Source organism: Triticum urartu, chromosome 2, assembly GCF_003073215.2.
Source record: "Triticum urartu cultivar G1812 chromosome 2, Tu2.1, whole genome shotgun sequence".
NCBI classification, from domain to species: domain Eukaryota; kingdom Viridiplantae; phylum Streptophyta; class Magnoliopsida; order Poales; family Poaceae; genus Triticum; species Triticum urartu.
The window spans coordinates 689,789,587-689,814,612 of NC_053023.1; the positions used below are offsets into that span (position 1 = coordinate 689,789,587).

General features: G+C 42.8%; 1 protein-coding gene across 1 annotated transcript; it reads left to right on the forward strand.

Annotated features, from left to right (window-relative positions):
- The first annotated feature begins 23,133 nt into the window (after positions 1 to 23,133).
- LOC125537914 (BTB/POZ and MATH domain-containing protein 1-like) lies at positions 23,134 to 24,216 on the forward strand. Its single transcript, XM_048701237.1, has one exon. The coding sequence runs from the start codon at positions 23,134 to 23,136 to the stop codon at positions 24,214 to 24,216; it is 1,083 nt and encodes a 360-aa protein (XP_048557194.1).
- The last annotated feature ends 810 nt before the right edge of the window (positions 24,217 to 25,026 follow it).

Consider the following 25,026-nt stretch of genomic DNA (forward strand, 5'->3'; position numbering starts at 1 on the left):
TATTTTCCTTTTTTCTCTCCTTCTTTTTCTTCTAAATATGAACATATACATAAATGACTTTGATCATACATAACAGTCAGATTCCTACACAATATGAACAAAATTACAACAGAAAAAAATAATAAACAAGTTTACCTAGTTCTAACTAATTCCATTAAACACTTTCTAAGTAGTAGTAATTACTAAAAGTTAATTATCGGGGAGGGGGGGTATGTCAACAACATACCCGATAACAAAAAATAAGAAGAGGAAGAAGAAGAAAAAAAGAGGAGAAGAAGAAAGGAAAAAGGAGAAGAAAAAAAAGAAAAAAAAAGGAGAAGAAGAAGGAATAATAGAGGAGAACAAGAAGAATTCTTCTTCTTCTCCTCTATTCCATCTTCTTCTCTTCTTTTTTTTTCTTCTTTTTCATCTTCTTATTTATTTCTCCTGTTATTTCTCTCCTCTTCTTCTTCTTCTTCTTCTCCTTCTTCCTCTTCTTATTTTCCTTTTTTCTCTCCTTCTTTTTCTTCTAAATATGAACATATACATAAATGACTTTGATCATACATAACGTTCAGATTCCTACACAATATGAACAAAATTACAACAGAAAAAAATAATAAACAAGTTTACCTAGTTCTAACTAATTTCATTAAACACTTTCTAAGTAGTACTAATTACTAAAATTTAATTATCGGGGAGGGGGGGTATGACGACAACGACATACCCGATAACAAAAAATAAGAAGAGGAAGAAGAAGAAAAAAAGAGGAGAAGAAGAAAGGAAAAGGAGAAGAAAAAAAAGAAAAAAAAGGAGAAGAAGAAGGAATAATAGAGGAGAATAAGAAGAATTCTTCTTCTTCTCCTCTATTCCTTCTTCTTCTCTTCTTTTTTTTTCTTCTTTTTCATCTTCTTATTTATTTTCCTGTTATTTCTCTCCTCCTCTTCTTCTTCTCCTTCTTCCTCTTCTTATTTTCCTTTTTTCTCTCCTTCTTTTTCTTCTAAATATGAACATATACATAAATGACTTTGATCATACATAACGTTCAGATTCCTACACAATATGAACAAAATTACAACAGAAAAAAAATAATAAACAAGTTTACCTAGTTCTAACTAATTCCATTAAACACTTTCTAAGTAGTACTAATTACTAAAAGTTAATTATCGGGGAGGGGGGGTATGTCGACAACGACATACCCGATAACAAAAAATAAGAAGAGGAAGAAGAAGAAAAAAAGAGGAGAAGAAGAAAGGAAAAGGAGAAGAAAAAAAGAAAAAAAAGGAGAAGAAGAAGGAATAATAGAGGAGAACAAGAAGAATTCTTCTTCTTCTCCTCTATTACTTCTTCTTCTCTTCTTTTTTTTTCTTCTTTTTCATCTTCTTATTTAGTTCTCCTGTTATTTCTCTCCTCTTCTTCTTCTCCTTCTTCCTCTTCTTATTTTCCTTTTTTCTCTCCTTCTTTTTCTTCTAAATATGAACATATACATAAATGACTTTGATCATACATAACAGTTAGATTCCTACACAATATGAACAAAATTACAACAGAAAAAATAATAAAAATTCTATGAACAAAATAAAAATTCTATGAACAAAATTACAACAAAAAAATCATAAAAATTCTATGAAAAAATTGACATATTATTTGCATATATATGAACACATAAACGTTTGCATATGCAACAATAATATCACCAAAAAAATGTATGAACAGAAAAAAATTCTAACTTTTGCATCTAAACTATACATCTAAATTAAGTACAACTAAATTAACTATACATCTAAAATAACTATTCATCCTAACTATACAACTAAATTAACTATACATTCTAAATTAGGAAATTACGCAAGCCGGGGCGGCGATCGACGAGGAGGGGCACGGCGTCGGCGGCGAGGAGGCAGGGGGGCATGGGGCGGCGACGGCGCGGTCGGGGGCGACGGCAGGGCGGCGGACGGTGACGGGGAGGGGCACGGCGTCGGCGGTGAGGAGGCAGGGGGGCACGGGGCGGCGACGGCGGCGACGAGGCACGGGCGACGGCGACGGCGCGGTCGGGGGCGACGGCAGGGCGGCGGACGGCGTTGGGGCAGCCTGGCGGCGTCGATGTGCTCGGCGTCGTCGGGGGCAACTGCGAGGGAAATGTGAAAATTTCCCAAGTCTTTGCTTATATAGCAAAGCCATTGGTACCGGTTCGTGGCACAAACCGGGACCAATGCACCCCTTTCGTCCCGGTTTGTGCCACGAACCGGGACCAAAGGCTCCCTTTCATCCCGGTTGGTGCCACCAACCGGGACCAAAGGGCGTGTACTGGAACTGCCGCGGTGCGTTGGGATGTTTAGTCCCACCTCGCTAGCCGAGAGGGGCTCGGAGTGGTTTATAAGCCCTGCGGAGCCGACCACTTCGAGCTCCTCTCTAATGCAGGCTTACGGGCCTAAATCCACTCTCTGTGCCTGTGGGCCTACCGGGCCTACTGTGGGCCTGCATCCTGGCCCAACTAGCGGGTTTCTAGTCGTATGCAGGCTGTAGTGGCCCAGTAGGCGGCATTTTTTTTAAAAAAATCCAGTTTTTTGTTTTTTTACTAATAGCAAAATACTTACTAGTTTTTCAGTTATTATTTTTGGTTTTAGGTAATAAAAATTATAAACTTTCTGTTAGTGCCATTAATTTTCCAATTTGAATTATTTAAATTTGAATTCTTTGAAATTTATGTGAATCACTAGTTTGTAACAAAAGAAATATTTATGATAATTCTTTTTGCTATTAAAGTTTCTTTTTGCTTATAATGTTTTGAACAGAAAATACTTAGATAATTTATTCTTTGTTGGTTTATTTATTTTATTTTTTTCTACTTATAACAAAATACTTATTGTTAATATAAGTATTTTTTCCAGATTTTTTGTTTTGTTTTCTGCATTATTCATTTTCTTTTGTTTTTTGCTTTATTTTTTATTTTAGGTCACAAAATTTGTTTATGAATAGTTAAAATTTGAATAGTTTAAATTCGAATTTTTTAAGATTTGTGTGAATCACTAGTTTATGAATAACTTTACTATTTGTGTGAAAACACTTTGTGTATTATATAAGTGCCATTAGTTTTGAAATTAGAATAGTTAAAATTTGAATTCTTTGAAATTTGTGTGAATCTCAAGTTTGTGATTAACTTTACTAGTGCCATTAGTTTTCAAATTAGAATAGTTAAAATTTGAATTCTTTGAAATTTGTGTGAATCTCAAGTTTGTGATTAACTTTGCTAGTGCTACTAGTTTTCAAATTAGAATAGTTAAAATTGAATTGTTTGAAATTTGTGTGAATCTCAAGTTTGTGATTAACTTTACTAGTGACATTAGTTTTCAAATTTGAATAGTTAAAATTTGAATTCTTTGAAATTTGTGTGAATCTCAAGTTTGTGATTAACTTTGCTGGTGCCACTAGTTTTCAAATTAGAATAGTTAAAATTTGAATTGTTTGAAATTTGTGTGAATCTCAAGTTTGTGATTAACTTTGCTGGTGCCACTAGTTTTCAAATTAGAATAGTTAAAATTTGAATTGTTTGAAATTTGTGTGAATCTCAAGTTTGTGATTAACTTTACTAGTGCCATTAGTTTTCAAATTAGAATAGTTAAAATTCGAATTCTTTGAAATTTATGTGAATCTCAAGTTTGTGATTAACTTTGCTAGTGCCACTAGTTTTCAAATTAGAATAGTTAAAATTTGAATTGTTTGAAATTTTTGTGAATCTCAAGTTTGTGATTAACTTTACTAGTGCCATTAGTTTTCAAATTAGAATAGTTAAAATTTGAATTGTTTGAAATTTGTGTGAATCTCAAGTTTGTGATTAACTTTACTAGTGCCATTAGTGTCAAATTAGAATAGTTAAAATTTGAATTCTTTGAAATTTGTGTGAATCTCAAGTTGTGATTAACTTTACCAGTGCCACTAGTTTTCAAATTAGAATAGTTAAAATTTGAATTGTTTGAAATTTGTGTGAATCTCAAGTTTGTTTACTAGTGCCATTAGTTTTCAAATTAGAATAGTTAAAATTTGAATTGTTTGAAATTTGTGTGAATCTCAAGTTTGTGATTAACTTTACTAGTGCCATTAGTGTCAAATTAGAATAGTTAAAATTTGAATTCTTTGAAATTTGTGTGAATCTCAAGTTGTGATTAACTTTACCAGTGCCACTAGTTTTCAAATTAGAATAGTTAAAATTTGAATTGTTTGAAATTTGTGTGAATCTCAAGTTTGTTTACTAGTGCCATTAGTTTTCAAATTAGAATAGTTAAAATTTGAATTGTTTGAAATTTGTGTGAATCTCAAGTTTGTGATTAACTTTACTAGTGCCATTAGTTGTCAAATTAGAATAGTTAAAATTTGAATTGTTTGAAATTTGTGTGAATCTCAAGTTTGTGATTAACTTTACTAGTGCCATTAGTGTCAAATTAGAATAGTTAAAATTTGAATTCTTTGAAATTTGTGTGAATCTCAAGTTGTGATTAACTTTACTAGTGCCACTAGTTTTCAAATTAGAATAGTTAAAATTTGAATTGTTTGAAATTTGTGTGAATCTCAAGTTTGTGATTAACTTTACTAGTGCCATTAGTTTTCAAATTAGAATAGTTAAAATTTGAATTGTTTGAAATTTGTGTGAATCTCAAGTTTGTGATTAACTTTACTAGTGCCATTAGTGTCAAATTAGAATAGTTAAAATTTGAATTCTTTGAAATTTGTGTGAATCTCAAGTTGGGATTAACTTTACCAATGCCATTATTTTTTCATTTCTACTTAGAACTAAATACTTATAGTTTTTTAGTGATTTCTTTTTTCTTTTAGGTCACAAAAAATAAAAACTTCTCTGTTAGTGAACATAGATGAACTTATAGAGAAAATTAAACATAAATTCATAATTCATAATTCATTTCTATTTATGAATTTAGGTCCAATTTTCCTCTATAGGTGCATCTATTTTCACTTTGAGAGGAGCTCAACAACGCAGAGAGGGACGGGCTTATAAGCAGGTGTGGGCACCCTTCAGTTGGCGAGGTGGGACTAAACTCTGGGTGCAACGAGGGCAAACACTTTAGTCCCGGTTCGTGCCACGAACCGGGACTAAAGGGGAGCCTGTGGTCCCGGTTCATGCCACGAACCGGGACCAAAGGTGGTGGGCCAGGAGCCAGGCCCATTGGTCCCGGTTCGTCCCACCAAGCGGGACCAAAAGGTCCAGACGAACCGGGACCAATGGCCCATGTGGCCCGGTCGGCCCCCTGGGCTCACGAACCGGGTCCAATGCCCCCATTGGTCCTGGTTCTAGATTGAACCGGGACTAATGGGCTGACCCGGCCTGGACCGTTGCCCCCTTTTCTACTAGTGTGATCTGGAACGGTGGTGAGAAACCATACGAAGCGGTGGCGGCTAGGGTAGATGTCTGCCTGACTATATAGTGCGGGCCGGGTAGGTCGTGGGAATAAACCCCACGTCCGAGTCGTCACGATCCCAAAGAATCAGAAATGGTTCAGTAATTAACGGGTCCGTTAATTATTAATTAATGACTCATTAATTTTCCCGAGCAGAAAAAATATAGACAACGTACATAGCTCTGTCCTCGGCTCGGCTCAATCCCGCAACCCGCGGCGTGTCGTAACGAGGCGTGGCGTGGCGAGGCGAGCGAGGAGGAGGAGCACGCGTGTAGGTCTTCTCTTCTCATGCTCATACAAGTGGTAGAAGAGCTCACCTTATAAAGAGGTGCAACTCTCTCTCAACTTCCGGGGTGGGACTAAACTTTAGCCTCCCTCACTCCACTCACATGTGTGCATGAATGGGCCAAGAGAATTTTAGAATTTTAGTTGGGCTTTGGGCCAAAGGCCTACTAGCAAAAGTCCAACAATCCCCCACAAAGTCTCATTGGCACATCTCATCATTTAGTATCAAAATATTGTTTATATACCGGTGCTTAGTGGAGATTGTGAAGTTGAACTTCCACTTAGAGATTTATGTTACACTAGATCACAACTTGAATAGTGGACTATGCCCTGAACTACAAGTTTTCTGTGAGACTAGTTTCACACAAATTCTTGACCGATACTTGGCTGCCGCAAGGCTTCCCCGCGGGTGGAGCTGTTGGGGAACGTAGCAGAAATTTAAAATTTTCTATGCATCACCAAGATCAATCTATGGAGTAATCTAGCAACGAGGGGAAGGGGAGTGCATCTACATACCCTTGTAGATCGCTAAGCGGAAACGTTCAAGTGAACGGGGTTGATGGAGTCGTACTCGTCGTGATCCAAATCACCGATGATCCTAGTGCCGAACGGACGGCACCTCCGCGTTCAACACACGTACAGCCCGGTGACGTCTCCTACACCTTGATCCAGCAAGGGGAGATGGAGAGGTTGGGGAAGGCTCCATCCAGCAGCAGCACGACGGCATGGTGGTGAAGGAGAGGAGCGTGGTAATCCTGCAGGGCTTCGCCAAGCACCGTAGGAGAAGAGGAGGACTTGGGAGAGGGGGAGGGCTGCGCCAGAACTTGGGTGCGGCTGCCCTCCCAACCCCCACATATATATAGGGGCAAGGGAGAGGGGGGCCGGCCCCCTCAGATCCAATCTGAGGAGGGGGCGGCGGCCAAGGGGGGTTGCCTTGCCCCCCAAGGCAAGGGGGGCGCCCGCCCCCCTTTAGGGTTCCCCCAAACCCTAGGTGCATGGGCCCTAGGGGGGAGGCGCCCAGCCCACAAAGGGGCTGGTCCATCTCCACATACATCCCATAGGGCCCTCCGGGGTAGGTGGACCCTCCCGGTGGACCCCCGGAACCCCTTCGGTGGTCCCTGTACAATACCGGTAACCCCCGAATATTTCCGGTGACCGTATGATGACTTCCCATATATAAATCTTTACCTATGGACCATTCCGGAACTCCTCGTGACGTCCGGGATCTCATCCGGGACTCCGAACAACATTCGGTAACCATGTACATCTATTCCCTATAACCCTAGCATCATCGAACCTTAAGTGTGTAGACCATATGGGCTCGGGAGTCATGCAGACATGGCCGAGACAACTCTCCGGTCAATAACCAACAGTGGGATCTGGATACCCATGTTGGATCCCACATGCTCCATGATGATCTCATCGGATGAACCATGATGTCAAGGATTCAATCAATCTCGTATACAATTCCCTTTGTCTATCGGTACGATACTTGCCCAAGATTCGATCGTCGGTACCCCAATACCTTGTTCAATCTCGTTACCGGCAAGTCTCTTTACTCGTTCCATAACACATCATCCCGTGATCAACTCCTTGATCACATTGTGCACATTATGATGATGTCCTACCGAGTGGGCCCAGAGATACCTCCCCGTTTACACGGAGTGACAAATCCCAGTCTCGATTCGTGCCAACCCAACAGACACTTTCGGAGATACCTGTAGTGAACCTTTATAGCCACCCAGTTATGTTGTGACGTTTGGTACACCCAAAGCATTCCTACGGTATCTGGGATTTGCACAATCTCATGGTCTAAGGAAATGATACTTGACATTAGAAAAGCTTTAGCATACGAACTACACGATCTTTGTGCTAGGCTTAGGATTGGGTCTTGTCCATCACATCATTCTCCTAATGATGTGGTCCCGTTATCAACGACATCCAATGTCCATGGTTAGGAAACCGTAACCATCTATTGATCAACGAGCTAGTCAACTAGAGGCTTACTAGGGACATGGTGTTGTCTATGTATCCACACATGTATCTGAGTTTCCTATCAATACAATTCTAGCATGGATAATAAACGATTATCATGAACAATGAAATATAATATAATAATAACTAATTTATTATTTCCTCTAGGGCATATTTCCAACAGTCTCCCACTTGCACTAGAGTCAATAATCTAGTTCACATCGCCATGTGATTAACACTCACAGGTCACATCGCCATGTGACCAACATCCAAGAGTCTACTAGACTCAATGATCTAGTTCACATCACTATGTGATAAACACTCAAAGAGTTCTGGGTTTGATCATGTTATGCTTTTGAGAGAGGTTGTAGTCAACGGGTCTTGCCATATTCAGATCCCTATGTATTTCGCAAAACTTTATATCGTAGATGCTGCTGCCACGTTCCACTTGGAGCTATTCCAAATTGTTGCTCCATTATACGTATCCGGTATCTCTACTCAGAGCTATCCGGATAGGTGTTAAGATTGCATCGACGTAACTCTTTTCGTCGAACTCTTTATCACCTCCATAAGTGAGAAACATTTCCTTATTCCTCTAAGGATAATTTTGACCGCTATCTGGTGATCTACTCCTAGATCACCTTTGTACCCTCCTGCCAAACATGTGGCAAGGCACACATCAGGTGCGGTACTTCAGCATGGCATACCGTATAGAGGCTATGAAAAAAGCATAGGTGACGACCTTCGTCCTTTCTCTTTCTTATGCCGTGGTCAAGCTTTGAGTCTTACTCAACTTCACACCTTACAACTCAGGTAAGAACCCCTTCTTTGACTGATCTATTTTGAACTCCTTCAAAAACATGTCAAGGTGTGTGTTCTTTGAAAGTACCATCAGGAGTCTTGATCCATCTCTATAGATCTTGATGCCCATTTTGTAAGCAGCTTTATCCAGGTCTTCCTTTGAAAAACACTCTTCAAACAACCGTTTATGCTTTCCAGAAATTCTACATCATTTCGAATCAACAATATGTCATCCACATATACTTATCAGAAATGTTGTAGTGCTCCCACTCACTTTCTTGTAAATACAAGTTTCTAGCAAACATTGTATAAACCTAAAAGCTTTGATCACTCCATCAAAACATATATTCCGATTCCGAGATGCTTGCTCTAGTCCATAGAAGGATTGCTGGAGCCAGCATACCTTTTAGCATCCTTAGGATCGACAAAACCTTTTATTGTATCACATACAACTTTTCTTATGAAAACTGGTAAGAAAACTTGTTTTGACATCCATCTGTAAGATTTCTTAATCGAAAAATACAGCTAATGCTATCATGATTCCGACGGACTTAAGCATCGCTACGGGTGAGAAACTCTCATCGTAGTCAACTCCTTGAACTTCTAAAAAGACTCTTTCCCACAAGTCGAGCTTCATAGACGGTAACATTACCGCCCACGTTCGTCTTCTTCTTTGTTCTGATACTTTGTTCTTCATAGACGGTAACATTACCGCCCACATCCGTCTTCTTCTTCATAGACGATTTATCTCGATGGCTTGCCGATCATCGGGCAAGTCCACCAAAGTCCATACTTTGTTCTGATATATGGATCCTATTTCGGATTTCATGGCTTCTAACCATTTGTCGGAATACGGGCCCACCATCGCTTCTCCATAGCTCGTAGGTTCATTGTTGTCTAACAACATGATATCTAAGACAGGATTACTGTACCACTTAGGAGTAGTACATATCCTTGTCGACCTACGAGGTTCGATAGCAACTTGATCCGAAGCTTCATGATCACTATCATTAACTTCCTATTCAACAGACGTAGGTGCCACAGAAAACATCTTTCTGTGTTGCATCATTCTCTGGTTGAAATAAAGGTTTGACAACCTCATCAAGTTCTATCTTCCTCCCACTCAATTCTTTCGAGAGAAACTCTTCTCGAGAAAGGACCCATTCTTAGCAACAAACAATTTGCCCTCGGATCTAAGATAGAAGGTGTACCCAACTGTCACCTTTGGGTATCCTATGAAGATGTGTTTGTCCGCTTTGGGTTCGAGCTTATCTGGCTGAAGCCTTAAGCATCGCAGCCCCAAACATTAAGAAACGGCAACTTTGGTTTCTTGCCAAACCAATGTTCATACAACGTCATCTCAACAGACTTAGATGGTGTCCTATCTAAAGTGAATGCAGCTGTCTCTAACGCATAACCTCAAAATGAAAACGGTAGATTGATAAGAGACATCATAGATCGCACCATATCTCATAAGGTTCGATTACGACATCCGGACACACCATAACCCAGTGGTGTTCCAGGTGGCTTCAACTATGAAACAATTCCATAATGTCTTAAGTGTTTGCCAAACTCATAACTCAGATATTCTCATTGATCAGATCGTAGGAATTTGATCTTCTTGTTATGATGATTCTTAACTTCACTCTGAAATCGCTTGAACTTTTCAATGTTTCAGACTTGTGCTTCATTAAGTAAATATACCTATATCTACTCAAATCATCAGTGAAGATGAGAAAATAGTGATATCCACCACACGCTTCAATTCTCATTGGATCACACGCATCAGCATGTATGATTTCCAACAAGTCACTTGCCCGTTTCATTGTACCTGAAAGCGGGGTCTTAGTCATCCTGCCCATGAGGCATGGCTCGCATGTGTCAAGCGATTCAAAATCAAGTGACTCCAAACATCCATCGACATGGAGTTTCTTCATGCATCTTACGCCAACATGACCTAAGAGGCAGTGCCACGAGAAAGTGGTACTATCATTATTAACTCTACATCTTTTGGCGTGAACATGTGTATTACCATGATCCAGATTCAATGAACCATTCACATAGGGTGCATGACCATGAAAGGTATCATTCATGTAAACAGAATAACCATTATTCTCTAACTTAAATGAATGACCGTATTGCAATGAACATGATCTAATCATATTCATGCTCAACGTAGACACCTGATAACATTTATCTAGGTTCAATACTAATCCCGAAGGCAGATGGAGCGTGCGATGGTGATCTCATCAACTTTGGAAACACTTCCAACACACATCGTCACCTCGCCCTTAGCCAGTCTCCGTTTAGCCCGTAGCTTTTTCTTCAAGTCACCAGTAATAGTAACTGAACCGGTATCCAATACCCAGGTGCTACTAGGAGTACTAGTGAGGTACACATTAATAACACGTATATACTTTGTTGAAGTTGCCAGCCTTCTTATCTACCATGGATTTGGGGTAATTCCGCTACCAGTGACCGTTCCCCTTACAATAGAAGCACTTAGTCTTGGGTTTGGGTTCAACCTTGGGCTCCTTCACTGGAGCGGCAACTGGTTTGCCATCCATGAAGTTTCCCTTCTAGCCCTTGCCCTTCTTGAAACCAGTGGTCTTGTTAAACCATCAACACTTGATGCTCCTTCTTGATTTATACCTTTTGCGGTCTTAAGCACCGTGAATAGCTCCGGGATCAACTCCATCCCTTGCATGTCATAGTTCATCACGAAGATTTAGTAGCTTAGTGATAGTGGCTAGAGAACACTATCAATCACTATCTTATCTGGAAGTTTAACTCCCACTTGATTTAAGTGATTGTAGCACCCAGACATTCTGAGCACATGCTCACTAGCTGAGCTATTTTCCTCCATCTTGTTGGCAAAAGAACTTGTCAGAGGTCTCACACCTCTCAACACGGGCATGAGCCTGAAATCCCAATTTCAGCTCTTGGAACATCTCATACATTCTATGGCGTTCAAAACGTCATTGGAATCCCGATTCTAAGCCGTAAAGTATGGTGCACTAAACTATCAAGTAGTCATCAGGATGTGTCCGTCAGGTGTTCACAACATCCACATACGATGTTGTAGGGGTTTGCACATCGAGCGGTGCATCAAAGACGTAAGCCTTCTGTGTAGAAGTGAGGACACTCCTCGGACTACGGACCTAGTCCGCATCAGTGCTTACAATATCTTTCAACTTGGTCTTTCTCTAGGAACGTATTGAAACAGGGAGCTACAACGTGAGCTATTCATCTACAACATATTTGCAAAGACAATTTAGACTATGTTCATGATAATTGAGTTCATCTAATCAAATTATTTAATGAACTCCCACTCAGATAGACATCCCTCTAGTCATCTAAGTGAAACATGATCCGAGTCAACTAGGCCGTGTCCGATCATCACGTGAGATGGACTAGTCAACATCGGTGAACATCTTCATGTTGATCGTATCTTCTATACGACTCATGCTCGACCTTTCGGTCTTCCGTGTTCCGAGGCCATGTCTGTACATGCTAGGCTTGTCAAGTCAACCTAAGTGTATTGCGTGTGTAAATCTGGCTTACACCCATTGTATTCGAACGTTAGAATCTATCGCACCCGATCATCACGTGGTGCTTCGAAAAGACGAACCTTCGCAACGGTGCACAGTTAGGGGGAACACTTTTCTTGAAATTTTAGTGAGGGATCATCTTATTTAAGCTATCGTCGTTCTAAGCAAATAAGATGTAAAACATGATAAACATCACATGCAATCAAATAGTGACATGATATGGCCAATATCATTTTGCTCCTTTTGATCTCCATCTTCGGGGCTCCATGATCATCGTTGTCACCGGCATGACACCATGATCCCCATCATCATGATCTCCATCATCGTGTCTTCTTGAAGTTGTCTCGTCATCTATTACTTCTACTACTATGGCTAACGCTTTAGAAATAAAGTAAAGTAATTACATGACGTTTATGTTGACACGCAGGTCATAAATAAATTAAGACAACTCCTATGGCTCCTGCCGGTTGTCATACTCATCGACATGCAAGTCGTGATTCCTATTACAAGAACATGTTCAATCTCATACATCACATATATCATTCATCACATCCTTTTGGCCATATCACATCACAAGGCATATGCTGCAAAAACAAGTTAGACGTCCTCTAATTGTTGTTGCAAGTTTTTACGTGGCTGCTATAGGTTTCTAGCAAGAACGTTTCTTACCTACGCCAAAACCATAACGTGATATGCCAATTTCTATTTACCCTTCATAAGGACCCTTTTTATCGAATCCGATCCGACTAAAGTGGGAGAGACAGACACCCGCTAGCCACCTTATGCAACTAGTGCATGTCAGTCGGTGGAACCAGTCTCACGTAAGCGTACGTGTAAGGTCGGTCCGGGCTGCTTCATCCCACGATGCCGCCGAATCAAGATAAGACTAGTAATGGCAAGCAAATTGGCAATATGGATGCCCACAACTGCTTTGTGTTCTACTAGTGCATAGAAACTACGCATAGACCTAGCTCATGATGCCACTATTGGGGAACGTAGCAGAAATTTAAAATTTTCTACGCATCACCAAGATCAATCTATGGAGTAATCTAGCAACGAGGGGAACGGGAGTGCATCTACATACCCTTGTAGATCGCTAAGTGGAAGCGTTTAAGTGAACGGGGTTGATGGAGTCATACTCGTCGTGATCCAAATCACCGATGATCCTAGTGCCGAACGGACGGCAGCTCCGCGTTCAACACACGTACAGCCCGGTGACGTCTCCTACGCCTTGATCCAGCAAGAGGAGAAGGAGAGGTTGGGTAAGGCTCCATCCAGCAGCAGCACGACGGCATGGTGGTGAAGGAGGAGCGTGGTAATCCTGCAGGGCTTCGCCAAGCACCGTAGGAGAAGGGGAGGACTTGGGAGAGGGGAAGGGCTGCGCCAGAACTTGGGTGCGGCTGCCCTCCCAACCCCCACATATATATAGGGGCAAGGGAGAGGGGGCCCGGCCACCTCAGATCCAATCTGAGGAGGGGGCGGCGGCCAAGGGGGGTTGCCTTGTCCCCCAGGGCAAGGGGAGCGCCCCCCTTTAGGGTTCCCCCAAACCCTAGGCGCATGGGCCCTAGGGGGGAGGCGCCCAGCCCACTAAGGGGCTGGTCCCTCTCCACATACAGCCCATAGGGCCCTCCGGGGCAGGTGGACCCTCCCGGTGGACCCCCGGAGCCCCTCCGGTGGTCCCGGTACAATACCGGTAACCCCGAATTATTGCGGTGACCGTATGATGACTTCCCATATATAAATCTTTACCTCCGGACCATTTCGGAACTCCTCGTGACGTCTGGGATCTCATCCGGGACTCCGAACAACATTCGGTAACCACGTACATCTATTCCCTATAACCCTAGCGTCATCGAACCTTAAGTGTGTAGACCCTACGGGCTCGGGAGTCATGCAGACATGGCCGAGACAACTCTCCGGTCAATAACCAACAGCGGGATCTGGATACCCATGTTGGCTCTCACATGCTCCATGATGATTTCATCGGATGAACCATGATGTCAAGGATTCAATCAATCCCGTATACAATTCCCTTTGTCCATCGGTACGATACTTGCCCGAGATTCGATCGTCGGTACCCCGATACCTTGTTCAATCTCGTTACCGGCAAGTCTCTTTACTCGTTCCGTAACACATCATCCCGTGAGCAACTCCTTGATCACATTGTGCACATTATGATGATGTCCTACCGAGTGGGTCCAGAGATACCTCCCCGTTTACACGGAGTGACAAATCCCAGTCTCGATTCGTGTCAACCCAACAGACACTTTCGGAGATACCTGTAGTGAACCTTTATAGCCACCAAGTTACGTTGTGACGTTTGGTACACCCAAAGCATTCCTACGGTATCCGGGAGTTGCACAATCTCATGGTCTAAGGAAATGATACTTGACATTAGAAAAGCTTTAGCATACGAACTACACGATCTTTGTGCTAGGCTTAGGATTGGGTCTTGTCCATCACATCATTCTCCTAATGATGTGATCCCGTTATCAAGGACATCCAATGTCCATGGTCAGGAAACCGTAACCATCTACTGATCAACGAGCTAGTCAACTAGAGGCTTACTAGGGACATGGTGTTGTCTATGTATCCACACATGTATCTGAGTTTCCTATCAATACAATTCTAGCATGGATAATAAACGATTATCATGAACAATGAAATATAATATAATAATAACTAATTTATTATTGCCTCTAGGGCATATTTCCAACAGGAGCATATATGTCATACTCCAGGGCCTTTTCATGAATTTATTAGAGAACACCCAATTCTCACAGACTGCGACATTAACAGTCTAATTCATTTAGGTGTGTTCCTCAGAAGATGTTCTGCAGGACATCATCTCTGCTTACCCGAATAAGCCACTTGGAACACATTAAGATAAGTATCAACCTGCCATGTAGATCAGGAGAGTATTGCATCTTCACGGAGTGGGATAGTTAATATAGGGATACTCTCCTCCCAGCTGACCAACAGCTTGTCTCCCACTTCTAATTCACGGGATCTCTGATCACATAGAGTGGGTTACCACTATGGACAACTCATGCGGTGGGTCTCAAACCCATCTCCATTGATGCATTATCTATCACATTACGTGATAGACCCTTTGTGAAGGGATCTGCCATGTTTTTCGACGTCTGGATATAATCCAACGTAATAACTCCCGGTGCATGTCGAAAGGAGGGCTGGAGAAGACTTGCTTGGCGGCGCAATGATCTGGAACGGTGGTGAGAAACCATACGAAGCGGCAGCAGCTAGGGTAGACGTCTTCCTGACTATATAGTGCGGGTCGGGTAGGTCGTGGGAATAAACCCCACGTCCGAGTCGTCACGATTGAAAAGAATCGGAAATGGTTCAGTAATTAACGCGTCCGTTAATTATTAATTAATGACTCATTAATTTTCCCGAGCAGCAAAAACATAGATAACGTGCATAGCTCTGTCCTCGGCTCGGCTCAATCCTACAACCCGCGGCGCGTCGTGACAAGGCGTGGCGTGGCAAGGCGAGCGAGGAGGAGGAGCGCGCGTGTAGGTCTTCTCTTCTCATACTCATACAAGTGGTAGAAGAGCTCACCTTATAAAGAGGTGCAACTCTCTCTCCACTTCCGGGGTGGGACTAAACTTTAGCCTCACTCACTCCACTCACATGTGTGCATGAATGGGCCAAGAGAATTTCAGAATTTTAGTTGGGCTTTGCGCCAAAGGCCTACTAGCAAAATTCCAACAATCCCCCACAAAGTCTCATTGGCACATCTCATCATTTAGTTCCAAAATATTGTTTATATACTGGTGCTTAGTGGAGACTGTGAAGTTGAACTTCCACTTAGAGATTTATGTTACACTAGATCACAACTTGAACAGTGGACTATACCTTAAACTACAAGTTTTCTGCGAGACTAGTTTCACACAAATTCTTGACCGATACTTGGCTGCCGCAAGGCTTCCCCGCGGGTGGAGCGTATACATCATACTCTAGGGCCTTTTCATGAATTTATTAGAGAACACCCAATTCTCACAGACTGCGCGTTAACAGTCAAATTCATATAGGTGTGTTCCTCAGAAGATGTTCTGCAGGACAACATCTCTGCTTACCCGAATAAGCCACTTGGAAGACATTAAGATAAGTATCAACCTGCCATGCAGATCAGGAGAGTATTGCATCTTCACGGAGTGGGATAGTTAATATAGGGATACTCTCCTCCCAGCTTACCAACAGCTTGTCTCCCACTTCTACTTCACGGGATCTCCGATCACATAGGGTGGGTTGCCACTATGGACAACTCATGCGGTGGGTCTCAAACCCATCTCCATCGATGCATTATCTATCACATTACGTGATAGACCCTTTGTGAAGTGATCTGCCAAGTTTTTCGACGTCTGGATATAATCCAACGTAATAACTCCGGAGTTCCTCAATTTTCTGACAGATTTTAGTCTCCGCTTCACATGTCTTGAGGACTTCATATTGTCCTTCAAACTGTTTATCTTGACGATCACAGTTTGATTATCACAGTTCATCAGGATAAGGGGTATTGGTTTTTCAGCCATAGGTAAGTCCATCAAGAGTTCACGAAGCCACTCTGCTTCAATAGTGGCAGTGTCCAATGCTGTGAGTTCTGCTTCCATAGTTGACCTCGTTAAGATGGTCTGCTTGCAAGACTTCCAGGAAACAACGCCACCACCAAGTGTAAAAACATAACCACTTGTGGCCTTTATCTCATCAGCATCAGAAATCCAGTTTGAGTCACTATAACCCTCCAGTACCCTTGGATACCCGGTGTAGTGAATCCCATAGCTCGCGATGCCTTTCAAATAGCGCATAACTCTCTCAAGCGCATGCCAATGATCATCTCCCGGTTTTTATACAAACTGACTCAGCTTGCTCACAGCAAAAGAGATGTCAGGCCTCGTGGCACTCGCCAAATACATAAGCGAACCAATAATCTTAGAATACCTCAGTTGATCTCTAGCAATCTATCGATTCTTTTGAAGCAACACACTAGCATCATATGGAGTTGGAGAAGGTGTGCACTCGCTATACCCAAAACGACTCAAGACCTTTTCCACACAGTGAGACTGAAGCAGTGTGATCCCACTATTCTCATCTCTCAACAGCTTGATGTTTAAGATAACAGCAGCTACTCCTAGATCCTTCATCTCAAAACAGCGAGATAAGAAATCCTTAACCTCCTTGATTAAATCAAGTTTGGTTCCAAATATCAATATGTCGTTGACATACCGACAAAGAATAACTCCTTCGCCCCCACCATAGCGATAGTACACGCACTTGTCACCATCGTTTACTACAAAGCCGACAGCAGTTAATGTTCTTTTGAACTTCTCATGCCACTCCTTAGGAGCTTGTTTAAGGGCATATAAGGACTTTAATAACTTGCACACCTTTCCTTCCTGACTAGGTACAACAAAACCATCTGGCTGATCCATGTAAATTTCCTCCTTCAACTCTCCATTGAGGAAAGTTGTCTTAACATCCATTTGATGAACGAGAAGACCATGTGAGTCAGCCAGTGATAGTAGCACCCGAATTGTGGTCATCTAGCCACGGGTGAGTAAGTATCAAAGAAGTCTTCACCTTCTTTCTGGGTATAACCCTTGGCCACAAGCCGTGCCTTGTACTTTTTAATCATACCATCAGGTCTAAGCTTCTTCTTGAACACCCACTTACATCCTACAGGTTTTCACCCATAAGGACGGTCAGTGATCTCCCAAGTGCCGTTAGCTAAGATGGAATCCATCTCACTACGTACAACTTCCTTCCAGTAGTCAGCATCAGGAGATGCATAGGCTTCTGAAATAGTCCTGGGTGTGTCATCCACGAGGTACACAATGAAATCATCACCAAAGGACTTTGCATTCCTCTGTCTCTTACTCCTCACAGAAGTTCCATTGTCACCCTCAACAGGATTCTCAACGTGTTCCATCGCAATGGTGGGTTCAGGAATTACAGTGAATTCCTCACTAGATGGAGTAGGTATCTCCTGATTTGATGAACTCGACATATCCTTCATAGGAAATATGTCCTCAAAGAAAGTTGCATCATTTGACTCCATAATCGTACCAACATGCATGTCGGACACCTCAGATTTTATTATAAAAAATCTATAGCCGATGCTATGAAAAGCATAGCCCAGAAGAACACAATCCACGGTTTTTGGTCCAAGCTTGCGCTTCTTGGAAATTGGTATATTGACTTTCGCCAAACAACCCCAAGTATGTAGGTAAGAGAGTTTCAACCTTTTCCTTTCCCATTCCTCAAATGGAGTCATGGCCTTATGCTTTGTGGGAACCCGGTTTAGGACATGACACGCAGTCATTAGCGCCTCCCCCCACCATTCCTTGGATAGACCCGAAGTGTCTAACATGGTGTTAACCATATCAGTTAGAGTTCGGTTCTTTCTTTCGGCTACCCCATTTGACTGGGGTGAGTAGGGAGGCGTCCTCTCATGGATTATACCATGTTCCGCACACAACAGATCAAATTCATTGTAAAAATACTCTCCACCACGATCGGACCTAAGCCGTTTAATTTTTTGATTAAGTTGGTTCTCTGCCTCAGCTTTATAGTTTTTGAAGAAAGTCAAAGCCTCATCTTTTGATTTCAGAAGATACACATAACAATATCTAGTGGAGTCATCAATCAACATCATGAAGTATCTCTTTCCACCTTTTGTCAACACGTCATTCATCTCACAAAGATCAGAATGTATAAGCTCTAGTGGCGCCAAGTCTCTTGCCTCTGCAGTCTTATGGGACTTGCGAGGTTGCTTAGCTTGCACACATACTTGGCACTTAGAGCCCTTGACAGGAGAGATTTTCAGAATTAAATTCATATTGGCTAGCCGCGTCATGCATCCAAAGTTAATATGACAAAGTCGTGAATGCCAAATATCAGACTCATTATTGTGGCAACCATTATTAATAACTTTAGTGCAAATATCTGACAAAGATAGGCGGAACAAGCCTCCGCACTCATAGCCTTTTCCAACAAATTGTCCACACTTAGAAATTACAACTTTATTGGATTCGAAAACCAACTTAAAACCATCTCGACATAAACGGGAACCGCTAACGAGATTTTTATTGATGGACGACACATGATGAATGTTCTTCAGACGCACGGTCTTCCCCAAAGTAAACTTCAGATCGACCGTACCAACACCTCGAACGATGGCATGTGACCCGTTCCCCATCAGCACGGGAGAAGTCCCAGTGGCCTGGTAAGAAGAAAACATGGAGGCGTCAGCACAAACATGTACATTGGCACCGGTGTCAATTAACCAATCAGGGGATTGAAACACTGAAAGGATGGTAGGAAAAATACCGTACCCTGATTCCTTCATATCAGTATCACCGATGACGACATTAGCGGACTTGCCGCTCTTCTCATGTTCGCGCTCCTCAAAGCGGTTAGGACACTTCGGAGCCCAGTGATTAGGATCACCGCAGACATGGAAAAATCCCTTCCCCTTCTTATGAGAATTCTTCTTGAAGTTGGTAGAATGTGATGGCTTGTTCTTTGTATCAAACTTGCCTTTGCCCTGAGTTTTGTTCTTGTTGTTTTTGAAGTTGTTGGGCTGGAAGTTCTTCTTCTGTACCATGTGGGCACTAGAACCTCCCTCAGCAACTCGAGCACGTGTGTCCTTTGCTCTCGCCTTCTCTTCAACATCAAGAGTATCAATGAGATCCGCAACGGAAAACTCCCGTCTCTTGTGTTTAAGGGAAGTAGCAAAATTGTTCCACGAAGGTGGAAGCTTGGCAATGATGCCCCCGGCAACAAATTTGTCCGGCAACACACACTTGAAATACTCAAGTTCTTTTGCGAGCGACTCTATCTCATGAGCCTGCTGTACAACAGCGCGCTCATTAGTCATCTTGTAGTCATAGAATTGCTCCATGATGTACAACTCGCTGCCGGCGTCCGAGGCACCAAACTTGGCCTCGAGCGCAGCCCACATGTCCTTGCCGTTGTCAAACGACATATACGAATCCATAATTGAGTCATCAAGAACACTCAGAAGAGCGCCTTTAAAGAGGGTATCGATCTTCTCAAAAGCTTCCAGCTGTGCTGGATTAAGATCGCCCTCAGGCTTGCCCTTGGTGGCGTCATAGCAGCCCATGGTCTGAAACCAGTAGACTGCTCTCATGCGCCACCTCTTATATTGCGCCCCCTTAAAGGCAGGCGGCTTCAGATGCGCAGCAAAACCACTCGGAGTAAATTGCCTATCATCAGGTTTTTGGATTGTTGGAAATATGAGCAAATTACTACGAGATTTAATCCGAATAAACAGAAGATAAATCATGACTACAACAACAGAGATTAAACTAATCATGTGAACTAGCATAGCAGATGAACAGATCACATCTAGGGCACATACTAGACACATGAATTCTACCACGATATCGAAAGGAAGGATAGAATCACATACGATGCAGCGGGAGCAACACCGCTGGCGTTGACGTTGTCACCCATGTCGTCGAGGACGAGGTTGCCGAGGTCGGGGAAGAAGTCGTCGTTCGCGAAGTCGTCGCTGCCAGCAGTCGCGCGAGTGCGCTCCCCAAAAACCTGATCGCCCCTCTATTGTACAGGATCACGGGAGGCAGGGTTCCGGAGGCCTGCTGTCCCTTCTCCCGGTGCACGCCGAAAGGAGGGATGGAGAAGACTTGCTTGGCGGCGCAATAATCTGGAACAGTGGTGAGAAACCATACGAAGTGGCAGGGGCTAGGGTAGACGTCTGCCTGACTATATAGTGCGGGCCGGGTAGGTCGTGGGAATAAACCCCACGTCCGAGTCATCACGATCCAAAAGAATCGGAAATGGTTCAGTAATTAACGCGTCCATTAATTATTAATTCATGACTCATTAATTTTCCAGAGCAGCAAAAATATAGACAACGTGCATAGCTCTGTCCTCGGCTCGGCTCAATCCCGCAACCCGCGGCGCGTCATGACGAGGCGTGGCGTGGCGAGGCGAGCGAGGAGGAGGAGCGCGCGTGTAGGTCTTCTCTTCTCATACTCATACAAGTGGTAGAAGAGCTCACCTTATAAAGAGGTGCAACTCTCTCTCAACTTCCGGGGTGGGACTAAACTTTAGCCTCACTCACTCCACTCACATGTGTGCATGAATGGGCCAAGAGAATTTCAGAATTTTAGTTGGGCTTTGGGCCAAAGGCCTACTAGCAAAATTCCAACAATCCCCCACAAAGTCTCATAGGAACATCTCATCATTTAGTTCCAAAATATTGTTTATATACCGGTGCTTAGTGGAGACTGTGAAGTTGAACTTCCACTTAGATATTTATGTTACACTAGATCACAACTTGAATATTGGACTATGCCTTGAACTACAAGTTTTCTGCGAGACTAGTTTCACACAGATTCTTGACCGATACTTGGCTGCCGCAAGGCTTCCCCGCGGGTGGAGCGTATACGTCATACACCAGGGCCTTTTCATGAATTTATTAGAGAACACCCAATTCTCACAGACTGTGACGTTAACAGTCAAATTCTTAGAGGTGTGTTCCTCAGAAGATGTTCTGCAGGACAACATCTCTGCTTACTCGAATAAGCCACCTGGAACACATTAAGATAAGTATCAACCTGCCATGCAGATCAGGAGAGTATTGCATCTTCACGGAGTGGGATAGTTAATATAGGGATACTCTCCTCCCAGCTGACCAACAGCTTGTCTCCCACTTCTACTTCACGTGATCTCTGATCACATAGAGTGGGTTACCACTATGGACAACTCATGCGGTGGGTCTCAAACCCATCTCCATCGATGCATTATCTATCACATTACGTGATAGACCATGTGTGAAGGGATCTGCCAAGTTTTTCGATGTCTGGATATAATCCAACGTAATAACTCCGGAGTTCCTCAATTTTCTGATAGATTTTAGTCTCCTCTTCACATGTCTTGAGGACTTCATATTGTCCTTCGAATTGTTTATCTTGACGATCATAATTTGATTATCACAGTTCATCAGGATAGGGGGTATTGGTTTTTCAACCATAGGTAAGTCCATCAAGAGTTCACGAAGCCACTCTGCTTCAACAGTGGCAGTGTCCAATGCTGTGAGTTCTGCTTCCATAGTTGACCTCGTTAAGATGGTCTGCTTGCAAGACTTCCAGGAAACAGCGCCACCACCAAGTGTAAAAACATAACCACTTGTGGCCTTTATCTCATCAGCATCAGAAATCCAGTTTGAGTCACTATAACCCTCCAGTACCCTTGGATACCCGGTGTAGTGAATCCCATAGCTCGCGGTGCCTTTGAAATAGCGCATAACTCTCTCGAGCTCACGGTGTAATAATTAACGCGTCCGTTAATTATTAATTAATGACTCATTAATTTTCCCGAGCAGCAAAAATATAGACAACGTGCATAGCTCTGTCCTCGGCTCGGCTCAATCCCACAACCCGCGGCGCGGCGCGGCCCGTCGTGACGAGGCGAGCGAGGAGGAGGAGCGCGTGTGTAGGTCTTGTCTTCTCATGCTCATACAAGTGGTAGAAGAGCTCACCTTATAAAGAGGTGCAACTCTCTCTCAACTTCCGGGGTGGGACTAAACTTTAGCCTCACTCACTCCACTCACATGTGTGTATGAATGGGCCAAGAGAATTTCAGAATTTTAGTTGGGCTTTGGGCCAAAGGCCTACTAGTAAAATTCCAACAGTAAGATCAATAGTATAGGATTTAGATGTGCAATACTTATGGCACATCTAGATGTCGCTTTAGCAAAACTGATATTTTACATAAGGTGTCCTGTGTCTTGAGTGGCTAGTCTCGTTTGTCTAGAAATTAAATGATCATGTGACTAGTATTTAGTACTTAGTCTGTGTAGCGTTGATTATAACAAATTTGAGATTTCAGTCATTGTATTGGGGCATCTACATATCAACTTCAGAATATATATTTACATTGGTATAGTCATGTTATTGTTCTCCCTTGATTCTTGGTATATTTATACTCACTTTAATATTGGAGCCTCATGTGTCTGCGTTTATCGTGCCTACATTCCTGGCAATGACTCACGTCATCCTCAAGACCAATAAATCATCGGTGGTGATCTCTCTCTCTCTCTCTTTAGTCTAGCTTCTACCGTCTCCATGGGCAACAGATCGTCTTCCTCAGCTAAGCCTGGCCAGTCTCCGTCCGAGACGGCGTCGAGATGCCTCACGGAGAGCTTCACGGGGACCCACGATTTTGAGATTATCAACTACTCGCTGCTCGTTGGCATGGGCGTCGGCAAGTTCGTAAGCTCGAGCACATTCTGCGTCGGTGGCTACAACTGGAATATCAGGCTCTATCCAGACGGAGTCATGAAAGACTACGCCGGCAAAGGGTCAGTGTTTTTGCACCATCTCTGCTCACCGGATTCAAAGGGTGTGAGGACAAAGTTCACATTAAGCGTTCTGGAGAAACACGGCCAAGTAACCAGGGCTCTAGTCGACCACATCTTTCCTCGAGCTCATACTAGTGACGGTTTCGGCTACACCAGATTCTTCGACAATTCAAAGCTGAAATCAATGCCAGACCTCTACTATGGCTCATTGACCATAAGGTGCGTACTCACCATCATAAAAGAATCTCGCACGGAGCTTAAGACGAACCTTGCCGTGGCTCCACCGTCGAATCTGCAAGAGCATCTCCGGCACATGCATGTGGATGGAGATGGTGCAGATGTGACATTCAGTGTTCGCGGCCAATTGTTCAATGCCCACAGATGTTTGTTGGCTGCATGGTCCCCGGTTTTCAAGGCAGAGCTCTTCTGTCCGATGAAAGAAAACTCAACTCGGTGCATCGAGATTGATGACATTGAGCCACAAGTCTTTGAGGCCCTTCTTCACTTTATATACACAGATTGCATGATGGATGGTTATGAAGAAGGCAAAACTGAAAATCTACAGCACCTACTAGTTGCGGCGGATCTATATGGAGTGGAGAGGTTGAGGGTTATGTGTGAAGGTAAATTATGTGATAGCGTCGACTTGAAAACAGTCGCGACAACGCTAACATTAGCGGAGCAACATAACTGCGGGGTTCTCAAAAAAGCATGTATTGAGTTTCTAGCATCAGGGAAGACACTTGAAGCTGTGAAGAAAACAGATTCAGATGTATTCAAACATCTCGAGGCAAGCTGTCCTCATCTCATGCAGGAGATTTTATTCGCAAGGATGCCTCCCATGTGAAGTTGATAAGATGATCATGAGTCTATATGAAGTCAATTTTGTGTAAGAAAATGCTAGGGATATTTCATGAATTAGTGTGCGCCATAGACTATATAGAAAAATTGTATCGGTAGAAGATTCTTTGATTTACTTAAATTTCACCTAGTACTCGTATTTGTGCTGCTTATTTTTTGAGTCCTTTTACCATAAAGTCACTTTACCATTTATCAATTCAATGTAGGTCATTTATTTCTATGGTTCAAAAGAAAAACAGAACGAAAATCCCAAACTTGATTTTTGGTTCGTAATAAATTCTCCGCTCTTGTGATTAAAGAGATAATCTACTTTGCTCTTTAAAGTAGGATTTTAATGGAGTTTCTTTGAGTAATCTGGTGGGATATGCAGGGGTATATATATAAACTAGATAAAAATCTCACCGTGGCACACTTTCTCGCACAACTCAGAGGCTTTGAATGATCAGCTCGGAATCGCTGAACAAAACTCAAGGTGGCAACTTTCGAAAAGCTCGAAGGGCCTGACTAAATATTGTTAGGAGGCTTTGATGGACCAACCAAGGACAGACCTGCGCACACTTCCGGAAGTCGTTCAAAAACTTCAACCAAAAATCGTTTGGAATATTCGGGCAGTACAAGAAGACAGAGCAAGTGGTCTAGTGGCTAGGAGTGGTATGTGGAGTTTCTGAAAAAGAGTAGGATTTGTAATGACTCTCTCTGGGAGTAGTTCGTCTGATCCGAGGAAGATTGTTCAAGGCCTCCGGATAGTGGAAGAGCAGGGAGATAAGCAAAAAAGTAATACACTTTGAGGACTTTG